At 38.8% G+C, this 22633-nt stretch overlaps 1 protein-coding gene and 1 pseudogene across 5 annotated transcripts in view; both read right to left on the bottom strand.

The window, feature by feature from the left end:
- The window catches only part of CCDC169 (coiled-coil domain containing 169), a 98644-nt gene extending 95171 nt beyond the window's left edge, over nt 1-3473 (bottom strand). For all 5 annotated transcript variants that reach the window (XM_069079706.1, XM_069079703.1, XM_069079702.1 and 2 more), the window contains exon 1: nt 3087-3473. In XM_069079706.1, coding sequence (XP_068935807.1) covers nt 3087-3310 — 224 coding nt within the window. In that variant the 5' untranslated portion in view covers nt 3311-3473. The remainder of the gene's footprint in view (nt 1-3086) is intronic.
- Nucleotides 3474-14766: 11293 nt separating this feature from the next.
- LOC138155012 (ATP synthase F(0) complex subunit C2, mitochondrial pseudogene) lies at nt 14767-15257 on the bottom strand (annotated as a pseudogene).
- Nucleotides 15258-22633: the final 7376 nt, after the last annotated feature.

The raw sequence follows: 22633 nt of genomic DNA on the forward strand, positions 1-22633 counted from the left end.
TTTTCTAGTTTATTTCCCCATATGGCAAGCATGATGTATTTTGTAATGGATAATTATATCAGCATATTTGTAATCTCCATAGGCATTGTGAATATGGCATTGCTGATACAGACCCTGGGCAACTCACTTACCCCAATTTGCCTCAGTTTCCCCAGCTGTAAAATGAGCTAGAGAAGGAAAAGGCAAACCACTATAGTCAATCTTCCAAGAAAATCCCAAATGGGGTTATGAAGAGTCGAATATGACTGAAAACAACTGAACAACAATAGTCAGTAATCGAATATCACAGGGACTCTGAAAATATGAAGTAGGTGGTAGGAATTTGATAACCATACTGGGTAGCAGATATTTTAAATACAAAGCAAAGGAATGGTTTGTATTTGTTCCTAGAGGCACTCTAGTTAGCCAAGTGGGTTTCTTGATCAAGGAAGAAACATACTAGATTCTTTATAAAGAATACTAGTATTCTTTAGGCATATCACTTTGGTACACCCTGGAGTGGAATAAATATGTAATGCAAACCAGATAAAATTGAAGGCAGGGAAAGTAATTAGGAAGCTACTGATGAGAAGCATAGGGAATGGGATTGAAGACACAGATAAAAGTGTTGGTCATGGAAAGAAGGGTGGCAATGTCTTCCTAAGAGTTGAGTAGTAAAGGAAGAGAGGATGAATGAATATATAGAAAAGTTTTGAGGTACAGAGTAATAGAGTAGGAGTTCATGACAGACAGCCTCTATTTTCTCAGTAAACTAGATGAGAACATCTGTGTAGAAATGGTGATAGAGGAGACATTAGAAAAAGGAAAGGATTGGGAAGGCTGCTGAGGAGAGCTAAAATAGTCATCAAGGAAGAATAAAAAACATTTTCCATGTACCAATGAGTGGCAGTTGAGACTAGATGATAAGAATTTACAGTACACATAGTCGGCATAGTGTTGTAATTTAATCTAAGGCCATCACTCTTGTCTTCCCTTTACTATCTTTACTCTTTTGTGGGCTCTGTTCTTACTTTGCCATGACCTAGGCTTGGAATATTTCCACCATCTGCTGCCTTCAGATGCCGCTGAACAAAGATGGAGAAAAATAAGCACGCTAAGTTGTGCTTATTGGATCCACTACAAATTTACATTACATAATCTCAACTGGGCCTTCAATATGGCAGGTCAATCCTTTTATACCACCCCAATTAACTCACTATCCCACTCAGCACAGCACCTCTTCCAAAGCTTTTCATTCCTCTTTAAAATATACATTGCTCCTATTCCCTTTCCCCTTTCAGTTGAAAACCTTACTTCATATTTGATGAAAAAAATGAGGTCATTCAAGAGCTCCTACCTCTCCAGTTATCTCATATCTCCAGATGTCTTCTGGCACTATTTTCTCCTTCACTTGTCTCACATGAAGAAGTAGCCCTTCTCCTTGCCAAGGCAAACCCCAACCCCTAGCTCCCCACCCATGTAATCCCATTCCAGACTGTCTTCTCCATTAAATTATAGGCACTATTACCCCCATTATCATTTATCTTCCCTCTCTTCCTGTCTACTGGCTGCTTGCCTACTGCCTACAAACATGCCCATCTCCTCCTCCACCTTCCAAAACCCCTCAACTTAATCCATTCATCCCTACTATAATTTCATATGTCCCTTCTCTTTCTCCTCGAGAAGGCTGTCTACATTCAGTGACTCTGTTTCCTTTTCCCATTCTTTTCTTAATTCTCTACTGTCTGGCTTCTAAACTCATCGATTCAACCCAAACTCTCTCTCCAAAGTTACCAGTGACTTCTTAATTGCTAAATCTAATGTCCTTTTTCTCGGTCCTCAGCCTTCTTGACATTTTTTTTTTTTTTGCTGCTTCTGACACTGTCAAACACCCTCTTTTCCTTGATACTACCTTCTTCCTAGGTTTCCATGGAACTCTTCTAGCCTGATTCTTTGTTCCTTTGCTGAATCTTCACCTGGGTCTTGTTTGCTAATGGTAGGTGTCCCCCAAGATTCAGTCCCAGGCTTTTCTTCTCCCTCTATACTATTTCACTTGGTGATTTTTTCATTTCCCATGGATAGGCATACATACATCCCTACACACATATGTATATATGTATGTATATGTATATACAAATACATTATATATAGGATATCCAATATATACGAGATCTGTATCTATTCTGTTCCTAAAATTAGTAAGTATAATGAATTTCCTCCCCGTCCACAAGTATAGAAATTAGCACTATTAGACACTATAATTGGATCACGGTAATTAGTTCCTGGACATATATACCCTGATTCTGGTTAGTGAGCATGAATCCCCAAGTGGATATAGGTATTGAAATTCGACCTACAGAAAGTAACAATTGTGTGAGATAACGAAGTTGGTTCCAGGGTATAAAACAGCTCAATTCCCATTAGTGCGAATGAATCCCCCGAAATTCTCCCAGTTCAAAGTTGCAATTGTGTAAAATAGGGCCATTAGTTCCAGGGCAGTGAAAATATTTCGCATTCAAAGGATATGCGCCGTTCAATGGTTTCATTCATTTTAGGTCATCTCAATCTATTAATGCCTAGGTAGAAAGGAGACATTCACGTGGGCGTTACAAGACTGAAGGCTGGTGGGGGACCTTACTAAAGTTCATCTTGGTCTAAAGCTCTCACTTTTCAGACGGGAAAACTGAGTCCCAGAGTGGGTAAAGCGAATTTCTCTAGGTCCGCCGCTCGAGCTACTGGGGATTTGGACGTGGGTCTTCTGCAGACTCTTAGCCACCGGCAGGGATGAGGACGGGGGTGGGGGTGGGAGAGGGACCATAGGAGGGGCTTACGCAGCACTAAGGTATTTGCATGGGGGCATTTTCACTAGGAATAAAGCATGAGGGAGCTCTGCCGGCAGCGACCAGCCCAGCTACCTCCGAGGCACAGGTGGCTTGGGAGGGCCTAGCTCTCTCGGGACTCCCTTTGGGCACTTGGTCCTCATTTCTTTCCAACTCACTTCAATCGAGTTTCCTCCAGTAACTCCAATCTAAGGCGGTCTGTGGTCCAATTGCACAGGGTGTCCCCCCTTCCTTCCCCCATAATTTGAGCTCACTAGGCTGCCGCACCTTTTTGGTTGAAGGGCCGTTTTGGAAAGGCGAACGCGGGGCGAAGCCTGGGGAAGCCTCCCAGCTGAAGCAGCGCCGTCACTATGGCCAGCGCCGGGCTCCATAGTCACGTTGCTGGGACCCTCCCAACTCCGGCAGGAGGGACCTGAGGAACCGCAGACACCGCTCCCCAGCCCCCGGGGAAACTCCCCCGGGGATGCAAGAGCCTGGACGACGGGAAGCATCGGACAGGGGCGGCCGAGAAGGGGGTCCGTAGGCTAAAGGAAGGGTGGATTCCGAGTACAGCGAGAAATGCCACAGGACAGCCAAACTCTCCCGCGACGTCTCCATGAAGATCCGCCAAGTCTGAGAGAATGACCGGACAGCCCTAGAGTTCTGGGCTCGGGGACATTCGATAGCTTTCTCTGATTGGTGAAGCAGAACAATACGGCCCCGCCTTTCGGCCTGTGATTGGCGACCACCGGCGTCAGTTTGACTGACTTAGAGGATTCTAGAACCAATCTCGAGAAATTGCCGGGGAAGCATTCTTTCCTGAGGGGCCACTCCTCTCCCTACCCATCCCTCTCCCCAGGGGCCACACAGCTGTTGGGTGACCTTGGTCTAGTTACTTAACTGCCTTTAAGAAAGAAGAGAGAGAGACTGCGACCTTCCTGGCTGTTATAGAGCAAAGGTCATTTTCCTTCATCCTGAGCAGTTTCGTTAAGATTAGGACTTTCTGTAGCCCAAAGACCAATTTCATACAGTCCAACCTCCTGCTTTTCCCCAACCTCTCACCCCTGTGCGTGTTAATTGATCTCCTTTGGCAGCCTGTGAAGGTGGGGGAAAGAGATAGATGAATCCTGGCCACAAGGAGCTTACAAACCAGATACAGAGGAAACAAATGTATACTAATCTGGGAGCAGTTGATGCTTGGTATGTGTTGCACATTTCAGTGGTTGGTGCTTGAACAAGTGAGAGGAGGGCAGAGCCGAGTGCTCCCTATTTTGCTGAGAAGGAAACTGAGGCTCAGGCAGGTAGTCCAGGTCTTCTGACTCCAAATGGGGTGATCTTTCTGGTATATGGCTCAACTTCCATTCCTGAAAGCATATGGGCCTTATTGATTCAAATACTTTCAATGAATTGTAAGGAGGGCTATCCACCACATCTAGCATGGAAGAGAGGCAGAACAGCTCCCTCTATCCTCTTTTCCTCTCTCCCTTCTGAGAAAGATGAAAACTTCCCAGGCCATAAGTTTTGTGGAAGCAAGCTGGAATTTAGGATTTACCCTCCCCCCTCTCTTTACTACTGCCACATCAGCATTAGGCCCCCTTCAAGGATCTTTGGACCTCCACCCTTGTTTTATCAGCATTAGGCCCCTTCAGGAGTTTCCAACCTCCACCCTTGCTTGTGACCTTTTTCCCTCCCTTGCTTTAGAGTCTTACCAAATAAGGACATAAACAATACCTTAGCTCCCTGTCCCACCTCCCAGTCAACAGGACATAGTGGTGGGCTTCTTTGTTATCCACCATTGGGTTAGATTTCTCGCCAAGACTGAGAGCCTGCCTCCCAGCCAATGGGAGAAAGGACAGCAGGGGTGGGGGAAGGGGACTTGACTGCTTTAGGGTATAAATTCTTATTCTGTCTTTTGTAATATGCCTCATTCTGCTGGTTCATACTGGTGGAAGGGACACCCCCTTCTCGAAAGAACTAAATAAAATTCCTATTTCTCAAGATACCTCTGACTTCTTCAAAGAGAGAGGATACCAGGCTAGAAATTATTTAGTAGTTGTCCTTCATGCTCAAAGAGGACCAAAATGACATCATTATGTTAAAGTCAAATTAGCCAACTGTGGCTGATCAAACCCATATGAGCTTGGAAGGCTCTGCCACAGGTTGGGCACAAATTGTATGCACATTTGGAGTAGAGATGTCTCTAGATTTGCACATCTCACATTTATTTTGAGCTACTACAATTCTGCCTTGCTCATAAAGCACGGCACATTCTTTGATGAGGGCATGCCAAGCTGGGTGGTCCTGTGCCAGCGTCTCCCATATCTCACAATTGATTCCACAGTTTTTCAGAGAGACCGTTAGTGTCCTTGTATTGTTTCTTCTGACCTCCATGTGAAAACATGCTTTGTGTGGGTTCTCCACAAAATAGTTATTTAGACAAATGTGGTCAGAGTTGTGCTGTCTGGTTTGAATGCTTTGCAGTTCAGCTCATGAAAGGACCTCAGTGTTTGGTACATTATCTTGCTAGGTGATCTTCAGAATAGTCCTGAGGGCAATTCAAATAGAAGCAATTCAGTTTCCTGGTGGTGTTGGTATACTGTACAGGTTTCACAGGTATTCAACAATGAGGTCAGCACAATAGCTCTTTGACCTTCACTTTGGTAGGCAGTCTAATATCTCTTCTTTCCCACACTTTCCTTCAGAGACTCCCAAACACTAAGCTAGCTCTGACAGTGCATTATCTATGTGTGCATCCCTGGAAAATATACTGCCAAAGTAAGTGAACTTATCCATAGCATTCAAAATTTCTTCATTTGCTGAAACTGATGGTTCCACATATGGATAGTGTAATAATGGCTAGTGGAAAACCTCTCTGTTTTCTTGGTGTTAACTGTTAGACCAATAGGTTGCTGCATCTCAATCTCAGAGGCTGCACTGAGTGCACAATCATCTGCAAACAAAAAAATCACGCATCAGTACTCCCTCCACCAAATATTAGTTCCACAATTTGATAATTCCATTAAGGAATTATCAAAGAAAACCCACATATCCAGATAGGTAGCAAACAGAAATCAAAGAAGGTATACATAGGAGAAAAATATATACCAGACAACACAGAGTGAAGTTCTCTCTGTGAGACTGAGGTAACTCAGCTCAACAAGAAAGAGAGTTCTAGATTCCATCCAAGGGAAAACTTCCCAAAGTCTCTAGAGTAGCAGGCTGGGGATAGGGACATATCAGAGACTACCAGTTCTACTCATGTCTTTCCAGAGTCTTCCTTCAGTAACCTGAAGGATCTACCTCTGCCATCTTCTCTCTCAAAACTGGAAGCCAGAAGTACCCAAACAACTTGGAGTGACTCAAAGATTATTTGAAGACTGAAATTTTCTCTCTAACTCCATCCACCCCTCATACATGGCAGGGCATTCATCTCCACAATTAGGAGACAGTGCCATGCTAATTTGCTTTGGGACTGGGGTTACATAATGAATTAATGAAGTATTTCTTAAGTGCCTGCTATGTGCTAAGCACTGGGAATACAAATAGAAAAATAAGACAAGTTCCAACTCTCAGGAAGCTCATATTCTAATGGAGGAAGATAACACATATGAAAGGTTTCAGCTGCAAGTCAGAAAAGTCCTATAGCCCTTAGGATGAACTGGCAAAGCAATGTTTATAACTGTATATGTATATAATATTCAAAATCTGTGGAACAATAAATGTAAGGTGCTCAAAAATTTATTCTATTTTAGTTAAGGGAGGATCATGGGAGTTGAGAGTGGGATTTCTAAATGAAGAGAGAAAAGAGACACTTTACAAAATGAAAGGAAAGACACTTAAAGAGAACGGAAGAGGCATATACAGAAAATACAGGGGGAAAAGGAAGAAATAAATATGAAACTAGAATCCATAAATTATAAGTAAATGTTAATCAAGGGTTGTAAGAGAACTAGTTTAAATTTGTTCCAAAAACTATTCCATTTTGTTCAAGTGCTCAAGTCACACCTCCTTTATGAACCTTCCCCCAATTACTACAATCCAAATTAATTTCTTTTCATTCTGACCTATTTATTGCCTGTACCACTCACTCACTTGGCAATTGATTGTTTGTCTATTACATGTGTATTACATGCCTCACACTTTAGCTTCTACAGTAGTATTCTATGGCCAAGGAGTAGGGCCAAAAGAAACAGACCATAGGTAATTCAGGGTTAGAGAATTAGTACTATGGGAAGGAGTAAAAGAATCTGGAAGTGTGGCATGGGCAGCTGAAATTAGCTGGCCCTGGGTATAGGTATGGAGTTCAATTTAGTAAGGTGACTATTAGGTTGATTGAAACAGGAAGAGCTGAGCAATTAGAAGTCTAAGTGGGTAGAAAGATTTTGTGGATGTGTCAGCTTGAGAGAACTAGTAAAAGGGGCTGTATTTGGAGGAGAAAGATGACATCCATCCTGGCAGATGATTAATGGCAAAGTTAAAGGCAAAATCAGATGCCATTGTAAAAGCAAGATGCAAATTGATGCCTGATCTTCTATCACTAAGTTGGAGAAATTGAGAGATCTCTTTGAGAGAGGGCAGGCAGAGATGTATCTTTAGGGGAGTTAAGACAATGAGATGAAGTGACTTACTGGTTTTGAATAAGGGAAAACTGGAAAAAATATGGCTAGAAAAGTAGTTTAGGTTGGGGTGGCTAGGTAGGGCAGTGAATAGGGCACCAGCCCTGGAGTCAGGAGAACCTGAGTTCAAATCTAGCCTCAGACACTTAATACTTACTAGCCATATGACCTTGGGCAAGTCACTTAACTCCAATTTCCCTGTCTTCCCCCTCAAAAGAAAATTTTTTTGAGCCAGATTGTGGATAATCTTGAATGATAGGATAAGTTTGTATTTGATTTTCTAAGTAAAGGGTGAAATCTCATCCCATTTTATTTTCTAAGCACAGGAGTTATATGTAGTGGAATGATATACTCAAGGTGATATATATGGAAGTCGGCCAACTGACAAGCATTTATTTAGCAACTGAGGACATAAAGACAAATATTAAAACCATTCTTGTCCTCAAAATGCTTACATTCTGGGGTGGCTACATGGCATAGTGAATAGAGCTCCGGCCCTGGAGTCAGGAGGACCTGAGTTCAAATCTGACCTCAGACACTTAACACTTACAAGCCATGTGACCTTGGACAATTTACTTAACCCCAATTGCCCAGTCTTCTCCCCTCCAAAATGCCCAAAAAAAAAAGAAACTTACATTCTATCAAGAGATACAGTAATTACACATATAAGTATATACAAAATAAATAAGGGTAGTTTTTATAAGAAGGCGCTAATAACTGGAGGGATCAGAAAAGACTTATGGGAGGCAGCATTTGGACTGAACTTCGAAGGAAACTAAAGCTTTTTAAGAAATGGTTATGAGGAGAAAGGGTATTTGAGGCCTGCATAAAGGCTCCTAACATGTAAGAAGCAGCAAGAAGACCAGTTTGGCTGTCTCTAAGAACATGTGAAGGGGAATAATGTATAATAAAGCTGGCAAGTTATGTTGGAGCCAGGTTGTAATGGGTTTTAAGTAGCCATCAGAAGAATCTGTATGTTATCCCAGAAAGTAATGCAGAGATGTGGCATGATTAGACCCTTGCTTTAGGAATATCACTTGGGCATCTGTATAAATTGGAGAGGAGAGAGACTGAAGTTAGAGAGACCGAAAGAAGGCTATAGTGATGGATATCAGAACTAGACTACAGGCTGCTTAAACTGGAGAGAAGGGGACAGATTGAAGAAGTAAAATTGATAAGATTGATAGGAAGTGAAAGAAAAGGAAATGCCAAGTGAATGACTAGAAGAAAGGCAATACACCCAACAGAAATAGAATAGGGAAGGTTGGAGTTGGCCTAAGTTGAGAAGTGAAATATGCATTCTGTTATAGACATATTAAGTTTGAGATACCTATAGGACATTCAGTTGGAGATGTCTAGTGGGCAGCCAGTAGTACAGGACTGGAGTCCAGGAGGCAGTTAACAGCTGTATATAGGTATATAAGTCTTCTTTTTGCTAATCAACCAAATGATAAGCACAGTAGAGGCTTGTACCCTCTAAAGACTTTCAATTAATTGTATTATGGTAGAGTTGGTCTGCTGTAGAAAATAATTTTTGAAAACCTGCATGTTTCCTTTTTTACATAATCATCAAGGATGACTTCAATGTGTGTGTAGGTCATTCTCATAACAGTTTTGTACAGTAGGAATATAAGTTAATAATGAATGAAAACTCATCCAGTCATTAAGTTTAGCGGTTCTACACAAGACCATGCTTCACACCCCATCCAGTCATTTACATAGGCCATCTCGCATCTTTCCTGACACATTTACTCTGCTCCCTCCCCCCATCTTTTTATCTCTCAGTCTGGGCACAGTAATCAAGTCAATGCTACCAACCATTCCTTCAAATAAGAACATGTCCATTGATTGTCCTATAGATAAGTTACCATCCTTGTGACTCACCAAACCCAAAGTCTCCTCCCTGGTCAATCCTCTTACATGTGTTATCTTCTGTTATAATGTAATTCCTCAAGGGCAAGGATACTATTACTTTTAAATTTGTATTCCTTGTGTTTATCACAGTGTCTGGTATATAGAAAGAACTTAATAAATGCCTTTTTTTAATTCAAAGAACTCCTTAAAATATTTAACAACTGGGATAACTTTGTTTAATGACTGATAACTAAAATAAACAAGACATAAAACAGGGAGACATATGCTTGTTAAATATAATTGCTAGTTTCATAAAGGATGTTAAATGCATAGTCTAAGTGGAAGAGTAATTCCTTATTGATGGCAAGTTCTTCAAGGTGTTCTTATTTAAAGATACCATTCATTGTAGGGATTGCATCAAGCCTGTGAACAGTGCAAAGACTCCTAAATGAGAACTGGCTATTTGAGTTCAGCTGAATTATCTACACAGGAAAAACCAAGGACATTAAGACTGCATATTATCCAGACCATGATGTATCATTTAGATGATCAACCTACAGAGCTTGTCTACTAGGATATCTGTCTTCTACTAACAGTGCAAATAGGCAATACGTTGAAACCAGAACTGAAGAGGAGTCATCCAGATTGTTCTTGGGAGATTTTGCAGGCTTTTTTTTTAATGTCCCTAAGCTTCTCACTGATATAAAGGCTTATCTTTTTAGAAATTCAAGTGATAGTATATGGTTTTGAGTAAACAAATACCACAGATTCCAAAATACAAAACAAACTGAAAATCAACTAAAGGTTAATGGAGATACATGATACATGTGGTGGGTATAAGAATTCTGCAACTCATTATAGGAGAGAAATTAGTTGTAAAAGGGAAGCACAATATAAGGGATGTCATCAGAGAAATGTATGACCAGAAAAAAAAGTAAAAGGGCACACAGCAAGAGTGTGGTATATCCCTTAGGCAACCTGCATTCTCCATTGGTATCAGCATATCAGGAGATCTGGAGGAAGGTCCTCAGAATGTTGGGTATAGCACTGTGATGGATTTATGGAAGGACATGGACAATGATTGCATAAGTTGATCAGGTATACATGAGTTGTACTATTCACCTTCAGATAGATTTCCCACATCAGTGAAATAGTCAAGTCACAATGAACATATATAGAATTATCATGCACTCTAGTTTTGGTTACCTTCAAACAATGATTATATCTTATTCTTTTTTTTCTTGTCCTTTAGATACCTGTTGACAAGTGTACTGTAAACAAAGAAAGTTGGTCACCATGAACCTTCACTGATATCAAATGACCAATAGTCTTCTAAGAATCTTCTTCCCTGTTTGAATCAAGAGCCTCAGTTGACATCCCAAATCTCAGCATAAAGTACAGTGACATACTATTACAGTGGAAAATAGTTGTGAAAGTTATTTAAATAAAAATTGATTACATACTTGTGAAAATTACTTCATAAAGACTTTTTTAGAAAAAGTTTTCAAAAAATTCAAAAAAGTAAAAAAGAAGTTTCCAAAAAAGTAGATGTTTACAACAATAAAAATGATTGCAAGGTATAGAGAATGTTGATTTCCCCCTTTATTGATGTTTGTCTTTTATTTTTCTTGGTGCATTGTTTTATTTTAGTCATATTCATTTCCAAATTTGTGCCTCCTCTCCTACATAGCAAACCATTCCTTGCAACAAAGATTTAAGAAGCAAAAATAAATAAATAAACAATTGAGTAAAATTAACCAGTACATGAATCAAGTCTGATGGTATAGTCAATGTTCCATTCATTATCCCATAGTTGCCCACCTATGCAAAGAAGAAAGGAAGGTTCATTTCCTCCTCTCTTCACCAAAAACAAACATATGCATGTATGTATATGTGTAATTAAAGTTATTCTGTTTATTTTTTTGTTGTTCTTTCCATTTGCATTCTTGTAGATGTTGGGTAGATTTTTATGAATTTTTCAGCTTTTTTTTCCTTTTTACCATATTTTTTTATTGTATTAAACATTTCCCAATTATATGTAAAGTTTTAACATTAATTTTTAAAAATTTTGAGTTCAAAATTCTGTCCCTCTGTATTAGCAAGCACCCTAGCACACCCAGGATGGCCTGCTAGCACAGGTTCTTTGATCTGCTTTTCTAAAGGAAAGACAGCTTCAAAGGGGTCAACAATCTTACTTTAATTAAACATATATAAATCATTCACTAGTTCAGGGGAAAGGTCAGCACCCTGAACGTGGAGAAAATACTAGCAGAGAAATATAGAGAAATGAGCAAAGAGATCCAGTGGGCAGGGTTCCAACTGTCTAAACTAAGTAATTGACACAAAATCACCAGACCAGGGAGCACCAGGGAGGAGGTGCTCCTCAACAACAGCTACCCAGAGTCTTGCCGATCACAAGGAGACATTCTTCCCATGAGTGAGTCCCAAAATAAAATACCAACCTCCCAGTATATATAGTTTTCACCTAATAGGCTCAGAGTCAGAAAACATCACAACCCATGTGATTCAGTGTCTAATTGGTTCAGTACCAAAAGGTGTGAAAGCCTTCCTGCAAGCAAGCCTCCCCATAAGCAAGCTTCCTCCCAAGCAAGTTCCTCCCCCAAGGCAATATATGGGCGCAGTGTGACTCAGGATGTGCCACAACTGTGAACTGAGCCAAAGTTCAAAGCAGCAAGACATCTGTGATTGATACACCTGTGTACTTATCTTCCCGAGTTCAAATATGGTCTCAGACATTTACTAGTTGTGTCACCCTGGGAACATAGCCCTGATTCCAGAGAAAAAAGGGAACACATGTGATCACATAGGCCTATTAATGGACAGGGAATATCTTATATTCCATTAACCCTATGCCCTCCTTTTTGTTCTTCCCTCCTCCTTGAGAAGGTGTGCAATTTGATATCAAAACTACATGTGCAGGGGTGGCCAGGTGGCACAGTGCGTAAGAGCACCGGCTCCAGTGTCGGGATGACCTGGATCAAATCCGGGCTCAGATACTCAGCACCACACCCAGAAATAACTGGCCGTGTAACTTGAGCAAGTTACTTAACCCCGATTGCTTAAAAAAAAAAAACTACATGTGAAGTCATGCAAAACATATTTCCATATTTGCCATGTTGCAAAAGAAAACAAATGAAAACAAAAATAAATAATATTAAAAAAAACATATCCTTCAATCTGTAATCAGAGCTTATCAGTTCTCTCTAGATGTGGATAGCATTTTTCACCATGGGTCCTTTTGAATTGTCTTGGATCACTGTCTTGAGCAGAGTAGCTAAATCTTTCTCAGTTGATCATTCTTACAACATTGCTATTACTGTGAACAATGTTCTCCTGGTTCTGCTCACTACAATTTGCATCAATTAATATAAGTCTTCTCAGGTTTTTCTGAAACCATCTAGCTCCTCAGTTTTTTTTTAGCTCCTCACTTTTATAGAACAAGAGTATTACATGGGCAGTTAGGTAGCAGGCCAGGCCTGCAAGAAGACTTATCTTCCTGAGTTGAAATATGGCCTCAGACACTTACTATCTATGTCACCCTGGGCAAGACATTTAACCCTGTTTGCCTCAGTTCCTCATCTGTGAAATGAGCTGGAGAAGGAAATAGCAAACCATCCCAGTATCTTTGCTAAGAAAACCCTAATTGAAGTCTTAGACTTGGACATGACTGAAATGACTGAACAACAGGTATTCCATCACAATCATATATCACCACTTGTTCAACCATTTCCCAATTGATGGGCATCCTGTCAATTTCCAGTTCTTTGTCACCACAAAAAGAGCTTCTATAATTATTTTAGTATATACAAGTCCTTTTTCAGTTTCTTTGATCTTTGGAATACGGACCTAGTAGTGGTATTGCTACATCAAAAGATATGCACAATTTGATAGCCTTTTGGCATAGTTATAAATTATTCTCTAGAATGGCTGGACTAGTTCACAACTCCACCAGCAATGCATATGTCTCAATTTTTCCACATCCCCTTCAATATTTGTCATTTTTTTCCTGTCATGTTAGCCAATATAATAAGTGTGAGGTAGTATCTCAGAGTTGTTTTAATTTGCATTTCTCTAATCAGTAGTGATTTAAAGAATTTTTTCATGTAGCAAAATATAGCTTTGATGTCTTCTTTTGAAAACTGCATGCTTATATCCCTTCTATATTTGTCAACTAAGGAATAGGTTTTATTTTTAGAAATTTGGCTCAGTTCCCTACGTATTTGAGAAATGAGATTTTCATTAAAGAAATTCGCTGTAAAATTTTCCCTCAGTTTCCAATTTTCTTTCTAATTTTATCTGCATGTTTTGTTTGCGCAAAAGTTTTTTAGTTTCATATAATCAAAATTATTCATTATATTTCTTTGACCTTCTCTGTTTGGTCATAAACTCTTCCTTTATCCATAGATATGACTGATATTTTTCCCATGCTCCTTTAATTTACTTAAGATATCATTTTGTCTAAATCATTTATCCATTTTTACTTCATCTTGCTATATAGAGTAAAATTCTGATCTATGCCTCACTTCTGCCAAATTGTTTTTCTTTTGCCCAGCAATTTTTGTCAAATGGTGAGCTCTTACCACAAAAGCTCCGATCTTTATGTTCATCAAAAATAGATTGCTATGGTCATTTACTATTGTGTATTGTGTGCCTAACCTATTCAACTGATTCACCACTCTGTTTCTTAGCCAGTACCAGACTGTTTTGATGATTACTGCTTGGTAACATAGTTTGATATCTAGTACTATTAGACTGCCTTCCTTCACATTTTTTTTAGTGATTCCCTTGATAGTCTTGACTTTTTATTCTTCCAGATGAATTTTATTATTTAGTCTAACTTCATAAAATCATTTTTGGTAGTTTGATTGGTAGAGCATTAAATAAGTAAAATAACTTAGGAAGAACTGTCATTTTTATTATATTGGTTCAGCCTACCCATGAGCAATTAATATTTTTCCAATGGTTTTGATCTGCATTTTTATGAAAGGTGTTTTGTAATTGTGTTCACATTGTTCCTGGGCTTGTCTAGGCAGGTAGACTCCCAAGTATTTTATATTGTCTGCAGTTATTTTAAATGGAATTTCTCTATCTTTTCCTGCTGGGCTTTGTTGGTAGTATATAGAAATACTGATGATTTGTGTGGGTTTATTTTCTATCCTGAAATGTTGCTGAAGTTGTTAACTGTTTAAACTATTTTTCAGATGATTCTCTATGGTTCTCTAAGTATATCATTATGTCATCTGCAAGGAATGATAATTTTGTTTCCTCATTGCTTATTTTCATTCCTTCAATTTCTTTTTCTTTTTAATTAATACAGTATTTATTTGTCTTCCATCTGTCAAACCCTGAGTCCATGGCTTTCTCCAGGGCTGCCTGGTAAGATGGAGGTGGAGGTATACACAGGCTGGAAGAGACATGGAAGGACCAGGAGGACGAGGAGGAACATTCAGAAACATAGGGGGATATAAATGGCTCCATCACATGGCAAAGAGGATGAGGAAGGTCACCATCAGGCAAAAGAGCCCCATGGCCTTAGACAGGGCAAAACCTAGGATTGCATAGGAAAAAAAGCTGCTGCTTCAGGGAGGGATTCCTGGCATAACCGATGATGAGACTTCCAAACACAGCCCCAATTCCAGCTCCAGAGTTGGCCACCCCCCACAGTGGCAGCCCCAGCCTCAATAAATTTGGCTTTTGTGTCAATGTCCCTTGAGACAGCATTAGTTTGGAATCCACATCTGGGGACATGAGAGGTCAAGGGACCTGATGCTGCCAAAATGCTGAAGTTCTCCTCTATCCAAACCTCGGGCCGTTTTAGCACCACAGCAGATAGCGGTCTACTCAGCAGCTGATAGCTGCTCCTCACAAGGGCAGGGGTAGAGATGAACTTGGTGCAGGCGTACATTCTCAGGGGGTGAGGGGCAAAGCTAAAGAGCTACTGGCAGAGCAGAGGAGACAGAGAGAGCCATTTTCTTTTTCTTATTGCTATAGCTAGCATTTGTAGTACAATATTGAATAATAGTGGTGATAATGGATATCCTTGCTTCTTCACTTGATCTTACTGTGAAGGCTTCAAGTTTATCTTCATCACAGATGCTGTTTGCTCTTGGTTTTAGATGGATAATACTTCTCACTTCAAGAAAGGTTCCATTTATTCCTATATTTTCTAGTGTTTTTTTTTTACATGGAAATGGTTGTTGTATTTTGTCAAAGACATTTTCTGCATCTATTGAGATAATCATATGATTTTTGTTGTATTTGTTACAGAAGTGTTATTGAAACTATTGTTACTAAAATATTCATTAGGGAAATTGGTCTATGGTTTTCTTTCTCTGTTTTTGCTCTTTTTTTTCTAAAACAGGTTTAAGTATTACATTTCCTCTTTTGTTAATTTGAGTGATTTATATTTTTGAAAACATTCATCCATTTCTCTTAGGTCATCAATTTTTACTGGCATGTATTTGGGCAAAATTATTGCCGATCAAGAGAATCATTAATTGCTTTAATTTCCTATTCATTGGTGGTGTAGTCATCATTTTATTTATTCATTTATTTATTTATTGCTTTTTGGAGGGCAATTGGGGTTAAGTGACTTGCCCAAGGTCACATGGCTAGTAAGTGTTAAGTGTCTGAGACTGAATTTGAACTCAGGTCCTCCTGACTTCAGGTCTGGTGCTCTATTCACTTTGCCACCTAGCTGCCCCATCATTCTTTTAATTTTTGATACTAGTAATTTGGTTTTCTTCTTTAAAAAAAGAAACAAAAACAAATTAATCAATTGAACTAGCTCCTAGTTTTATTTGTCAGTTTGAGGTTTTTTTTTTAACTTTCAATTTTATTAATGTCTCCTTTGATTTTTAGGACTTCTATTTTGATGTTTAATTGGGGATTTTAATTTGTTATTTTTCTAGCTATTTTAGTTGCATGCCTAATTTATTGCCCTGCTCTTTCTCTATTTTATTGAGGTAAACATTGAGAGATATAAATTTTCCCTGCTTTGGTTTCATCTCACAAATTTTGGAATGCTCTCTTATTGTTGTCATTTTCCTTAATGAAATTGTAGTTTCTATTGTAATGTATCAAAAGTCTGAGAGGCTTGGCTTCTGGGTAATTAATAATTTTGTTAATTATGGCTAGCAAATAATTAATAAAACGATGGTCATTTGGCCTTCTCTCATAACCAAAGATCCCTCCTGCAGGCCTCTTGATGCTTATATACCCTTGGAAGAGTGGGTGTTTCTGACAGGCTACCATCAACTCTAATTGATTAATAATTAATGAGATAACGAATGATATGAGAGGTGGACTTATTCTAATGAGGGGCTGGTGGATGCTATTTTGATTATGTTACTCACTCCCAGCTTGGGCAATCTAGACAACTGATCTGCTATCTCCTCCCTAATTGTGTAGAACACAATGGGCTGGAATTCACCTAGATTAGATTCTCTTTGTAAGGTTTTTTTTTTTTCAGTTTGGGGAAGTAACAATTCCACCTAGATAAAATGGGGTGGGGGGTACATTTCTGGGGGCAAGATCAGTAATGTCCTTCAAAGGTAGCTTTATTAACCTACAGGGATTTGTTTCTGAGTGAGAAAAAAAGAAAAAAAGTCTTAATAGCTTATTAAGAGAAATAATTATTTCTCTCATTATGATTTATTCTTTTAGACTTCTGAGAGTCCCTTGGGCAGTAAGAAGATCAAATCAATCAATACTTAAAAAGAAATTAATTTATACTATTCACTGGAAAGTCAAATACTGAAGCTTAAAGATTTTGGTCACATAATGAGAAGATAGGACTTACTGGAAAACACTGATTTTGGTAAAAATGGAAGGTAAAAGATAAAGGGGCAGCAAAGGATGATATGGATAGTGTAATGGAAATAAGCAACATGAACTTGGACAGACTTCAAGAAATAGTGGAACATAGGAAGTCCTGGTGAGCTATGATCCATGGGGTCATGAAGAGTTGGAAATAAGTGAACAACATGATTTGTTCTTTTAGTCCCTTATTCTTTAGAATTAAGTATTTTCATTTCCAGTTAATTTTAAAATTATGCCTCCATGGCCCTTTATTGGATACAATTTCTACTTATTACATTATGGTCTCAAAAGGGTGCATTTAATATTAATGCCTTTCTGAATTTGGTTGTGAGGTTTTTATGCCCCAATGATCAGTATTTGTGAAGGTGCCATACCAGTTGTGAAAAAGGTATATACTCCTTTCTATTCCCTTCCAGTTTTCTCTAGAGGTCTATCATATCTAACTTTTCTAAAATCCTATTTATCCCCTAAACTTCTTTCTTATTTATTTAATGATTAGATTCATCTAACTATGAGAGGGGAAAACTAGAGTCCCTTGGTAGTAGAGTTTTGCTATTTCCTTTTGTAATTAATTTTAACCTTTCCTTTAAGAATTTGGATGCTATGCCATTTGCTGCATATATATTTAGTATTGATATTACTTCATTGTCTATGGTTTCTTTTAGCAAGATGTAGTTTCCCTGCTTGTCTCTTTTAAATGAAGTCTCTTTTTGCTTTTACTTTGTCTGAGATCATGATTGCTACTCTTGCATTTTTTTACTTAAGCTGAAGCACAACAAATTCATCTCCAGCTTCTTATTTTAACACTGTGTATCTTTCTGTTTCAGATGTATTTCTTGTAAATGACATATTGCTGGATTCTGGTTTCTAATCCATTCTTCTATCCACTTCTGTTTTTTGGGTAAGTTCATCTCATTCCCAATTATGACTACTAACTGTGCATTTCCCTATTTTCTTCTGTTTATCCTTTTTAACCTGTCCCTTCCCTAAATTTGTTTTGCTTCTGCCCACTGCCTTTTTAAAAATCTGTTTTACTTTTTATCCCCCTCCCCCCTTTTTTTATCCCTTTCCCCTCCTACTTTCTCATTGGGTAAGATAGATTTCTATTATCAATTGACTGTGTGTAGGTATTTTATTTCCTTCTTTGAACCAATCTGGATGTGAATGAGGTTGTTGAATTGCCCTCCCTGCCCCCCCCCCCCACTTTCCCCTCCATTGTAAAAGCTCCTCATTACATGCCTCTTTCATGTGGGATAATTTTCCCTCTCCCTTCTTCCGCTTCCTTCCTTCTCCCAGAGCATCCCTCTTTTGCATCTATACATTTTTTCCATCATTCCAACATATGACTCAACTCCTGCACTCTCTTTCTATGTAGGATCCTTCTAATTATTCTAATAATAATACAATTTTTAGAAGTTACATGTTATCATCTTGCCATGCAGGAATATAAATATTTTAACCTTATTGAGTCCCTTATTATTTCTTTTTCAGGTTTACCTTTTAATGTTTCTCTTGAGTCTTTTATTTGAAAGTTGAAAATCAAATTGTCTCTTCAGCTCTGTTTTTTTTTTAAATCAGGAATACTTGAAGATCTTTTTTGTTAAATTTTTTCCCCCTTATAGCAGGTTATACTAGTTTTTCTGGATAAGTTATTTTTGGTTATATTCCCATCTCTCTTGCCTTCCAGAATATCATATTCCAAGCCCTCTGCTCCTTTAATGTCATAGCTGCTAAATCTTGTGTGGTGCTAACTGTTGCTCCATAACATTTCTTTCTGGCTGCCAAGTATTTTCTCTTTGACCTGGGAACTTCAGAATTTGGCTATATTACTGGAAATCTTCCTTGGGATCTCTTTCGGATGGTGATTGGTAGATTCTTTCAATTTCTATTTTACCCTCTGATTCTAGGATTTGGGGGGCAATTTTCCTTGATAATTTCTCAAAATTTGATGTTTAGGCTCTTTTTAAAAAAATCATGGCCTTCAGGTAGTCCAATAATTCTTAAATTATCTTTCCCTGATTGTTTTTCCATGAAATATTTATTTTCTTGTATTTTTCCTTTCTTCTGACTTTACTGTTTCTCGATGTCTCAATTGACTCATTAGATTCCACTTATCCATTTCTAATTTTTAAGAAATTATTTTCTTCACTAAGCTCTTTTTCCATTTGGTCATTTCTTCCTTTTAAGTTCTTTCCATACATGAATTTTTGTATTTCTTTTACTATCTGGACAATTCTGTTTTTTAAGGCACTATTTTCTTCAGTATCTTTTGTGCCTTTTACTAAACTATTGTCTTTTCATAATTTTCTTCCCTTGCTTTAATTTCTTACCTAATTTTTCCTCTACCACTCATTTAATTTTGACAACAAATTTTTCAGCTCAAAAAATTCTTATTAGGCTTGTGTCCAATTTGCACTTTTTTTCCTTTGAGGTTTTGCTTGTAATTGTTTTCACATTATTGTCCTCTTCTGAATTTGCCTTGATCTTCCCTGTCATCATCATAACATTTTATTGTCAGGTTCATTTTGTTGTTGTTGTTTGCCCATTTTTCCACCCTATTTCTTGATTTTGAACTTTGTTAAAGTTGGGTTCTGTTCTCAATATGAGGCAGGGAGGTTCACGGTCTTAAGCTTCAGGCTTTTTCACACTACTGTTTTACTGTAGTTCTGGGGAGTTGGGTGTTTTCAGTGTTTACAAAGTGATGTGATTTGGGGGTTGTGGTCATAGCACATCTAGGCTCACTCTGATCCTTATCCAGGAAAAGCCCCTGCTCCCTTGTGACCACAAGTGATTTTGTTTCTCAGGGCTCCTCCTCCCTTGGAACCAGTTCCTCAGGGTCCCTGATCCCTTGTGACCAAAAGTGTACCTCTCTGCCCTTGAACTCTGATTCAGAACTGGTTATAGGCAGTAAATTTGCCAAACAGCCTCCAGTCCCACAACCAGTGCTAGCACAGGGGTCCCCCATAATCTTTCTGACCAGTTGCCATGTCCCCTGTCAATAGCTTGAGACCTCCTGAAGCTGCTATTGCTGCTAGCACCACTAGTCTCACCACTGGTGTTTCATCCATATGGGTTGCAGGCAAGCTGCCCTCCCTCCCCAGCCCCTGTCACATATCTCTCTTTCTGACCTCCTAAGTTGTCTTGGGCTGGAGGAATGTCTCACTTTGGCCTTTTCTTGACTCTGCTATTCCAGAATTCTATTTGAGGTGTTATTTTAAAGTTGTTTGGAGGGGAACATTGGGAATTTGGCTGAGGGCTTGCTCTGCTTCATCATGTTGCTTTCACCCCATGGAAGTCCCATTAGTTTCTTAACAGTGCTATCATGTTGCAAAACCACAATTTATTTTAATCATTTGTGAATCAATTTCTGACTAGAGGAGAAAGTGAGGCTGGTGACTTTGCACAGCTCTCCCTCACTCAAATCAGTCAACTGCAAGTCATGTCATCATCTCCCTGATGTCATGGTCCTCTGAGAGTGAAGGGCTGAGCTTCCTGAATGGGGACCCAGCTGGCCAGTTCCAGCTGGGCAACTCAGCTTGACTTCTCACCTCTCCCCTCCCCTTACCTGAGGGTGTTCTGCCCAAAGTTAGGTAAATTTTGATGTCTGAAAGCTACCTAGATAACTTGGGGTTTACTGGCTAGGTTTCTTTCTCAAAGACTTGCCTTAAACCAATGAACTCTTAATTTTATGCATTGGACAAAAGGCCCCAGGCCAAACACCACTTAAAGGTGGTCTTTTGGGCCCTCCTGGCTCTGTTTCTCATTTGGTCAGCAATCCTGAGAGTCCTCCCCTTCTGTTTTGATTTTTAAAAAAAAAATTATTCAAGGTGCCATCTCTTGACTCACTTCTTAAAAGAGTGCTATTCACTGAATGGGTATTGCTTTACTCAAAGTGAGAAGCTGAAAATACCCTAACTTAAATGGGCCAAGGTCTTCCACAGCATTGTCCTGATCCAGTATCAGAGCACTGGACCCAGAGGGCTCTGGAGGAGAAAGCAAGGCTGGTGACTTTGCATAGCCCTTCCTCACTTAAATCAAAATCAACTGTAAGTTATGTCATCATCTCCCTGATGTCATGGTCCTCTTTGAGAACAAAGGACAAACCACAATTTACCTTGAGAGGATGGTTGTACCTTTAATCTCTTTGCAAACATATGCTTAGCAATGGGATTCTGGGGCAAAGGACATAGAAATCTTTTTTTTTTTTTTTTTTTTTTGCTTTTTGGAGGGCAATTGGGGTTAAGTGGCCTGCCCAAAGTCACATGGCTAGTAAGTGTTAGGCGTCTGAGGCCAGATTTGAACGCAGGTCCTCTTGACTCCAGGACCAGTACTCTATTCACTGTGCCACCTAGCTGCCCCGGGACAGAGAAATTTTAAATCATTTTTTAAAGCATGACTTTATTTTTCAGAATGGTTGGATCATTCAGTTTTACCCAGTGTATTAGTGCAACTATCTTGCCATACACCCTCCAACACTATTTCCACATTTTGCCATTATTGCCAAATTTTTTGAGGGTAAAAGAAATCTCATGATTGATTGAATCTGCATTTATTAGTAGTAGTTAATATCCCTATTTCATGTTCAGTTAATGTTTTTATAAATAATCCTTTCTTGTAAACGTCATTTTGTTAGCATACAATTGCAGGCTATGTTAATACTTTCTGTTCCTTTTGTGAACTGAGTACATCTTTAATCATACCAATGATTGAGATGTATGGAGAGGATTTATGCCATTCTCTAGTTTTCTTTTAAAAGCACTTCTCTAGAAAAATGCAACTTTAAAAGCCCTTCTAAGAGATGTCCCCTAAATATAGTCTTATAATAATTTTGATATATAAAAGATATAACTACAGAGGTAACTGTTCACTGATACATTGAGTATAGCTGCTGAGCAAGGTATAAACTACACGAATAGAGACTGAAACATACAGTCTGCCAATGTCATGGGAAATTTCCTGCAGAAAGTAAAAAAAAAATGTCTATTGATGACAAGGTTATTTAAATGCTTCTCTTCACAGATGAGATTTTACTAACTGCACTGAGCCAGGGAATTCTATAAAGTCTTCTAAATGAAATGCATAGCAATGGAAACCATCAAGGCCAAAAACAAACAAATAAACATCATGTGGCAGCCTACTAAGCTGTTTATCTTTGATAGGGGCTGCACAACATGGGACAATGACCCAAGACTGAGCAGGGAGAAAATATTAGGTTAGATTGCATCAAGCATAATGCTCGTTATTGCTAACTAATACCAATACTGCTATGTATCACAGAACAATGATTTTGGAAGAATCATAATGACAACCTAAAGTTAATGGAAAATGCTTGGTGAATTTACATAGGTTATAGCATGTTACTCTTGGTAACATAAGTATGAAAAGTGCCATACAACATTATTAAGGAAATATATATGCAGCAAAAGAGGATTGGAAATGTACTGAAAAGACTAAATGGATGGCACATTGGATAGCTTGTGACTATAAGATTGTAAGCAAACAAACATAGGTGGTGGAGTGGAT

Source organism: Petaurus breviceps, unplaced genomic scaffold, assembly GCF_028583685.1.
Source record: "Petaurus breviceps papuanus isolate PSGF00001 unplaced genomic scaffold, PetGlider_PUasm1.0 91133, whole genome shotgun sequence".
NCBI classification, from domain to species: domain Eukaryota; kingdom Metazoa; phylum Chordata; class Mammalia; order Diprotodontia; family Petauridae; genus Petaurus; species Petaurus breviceps.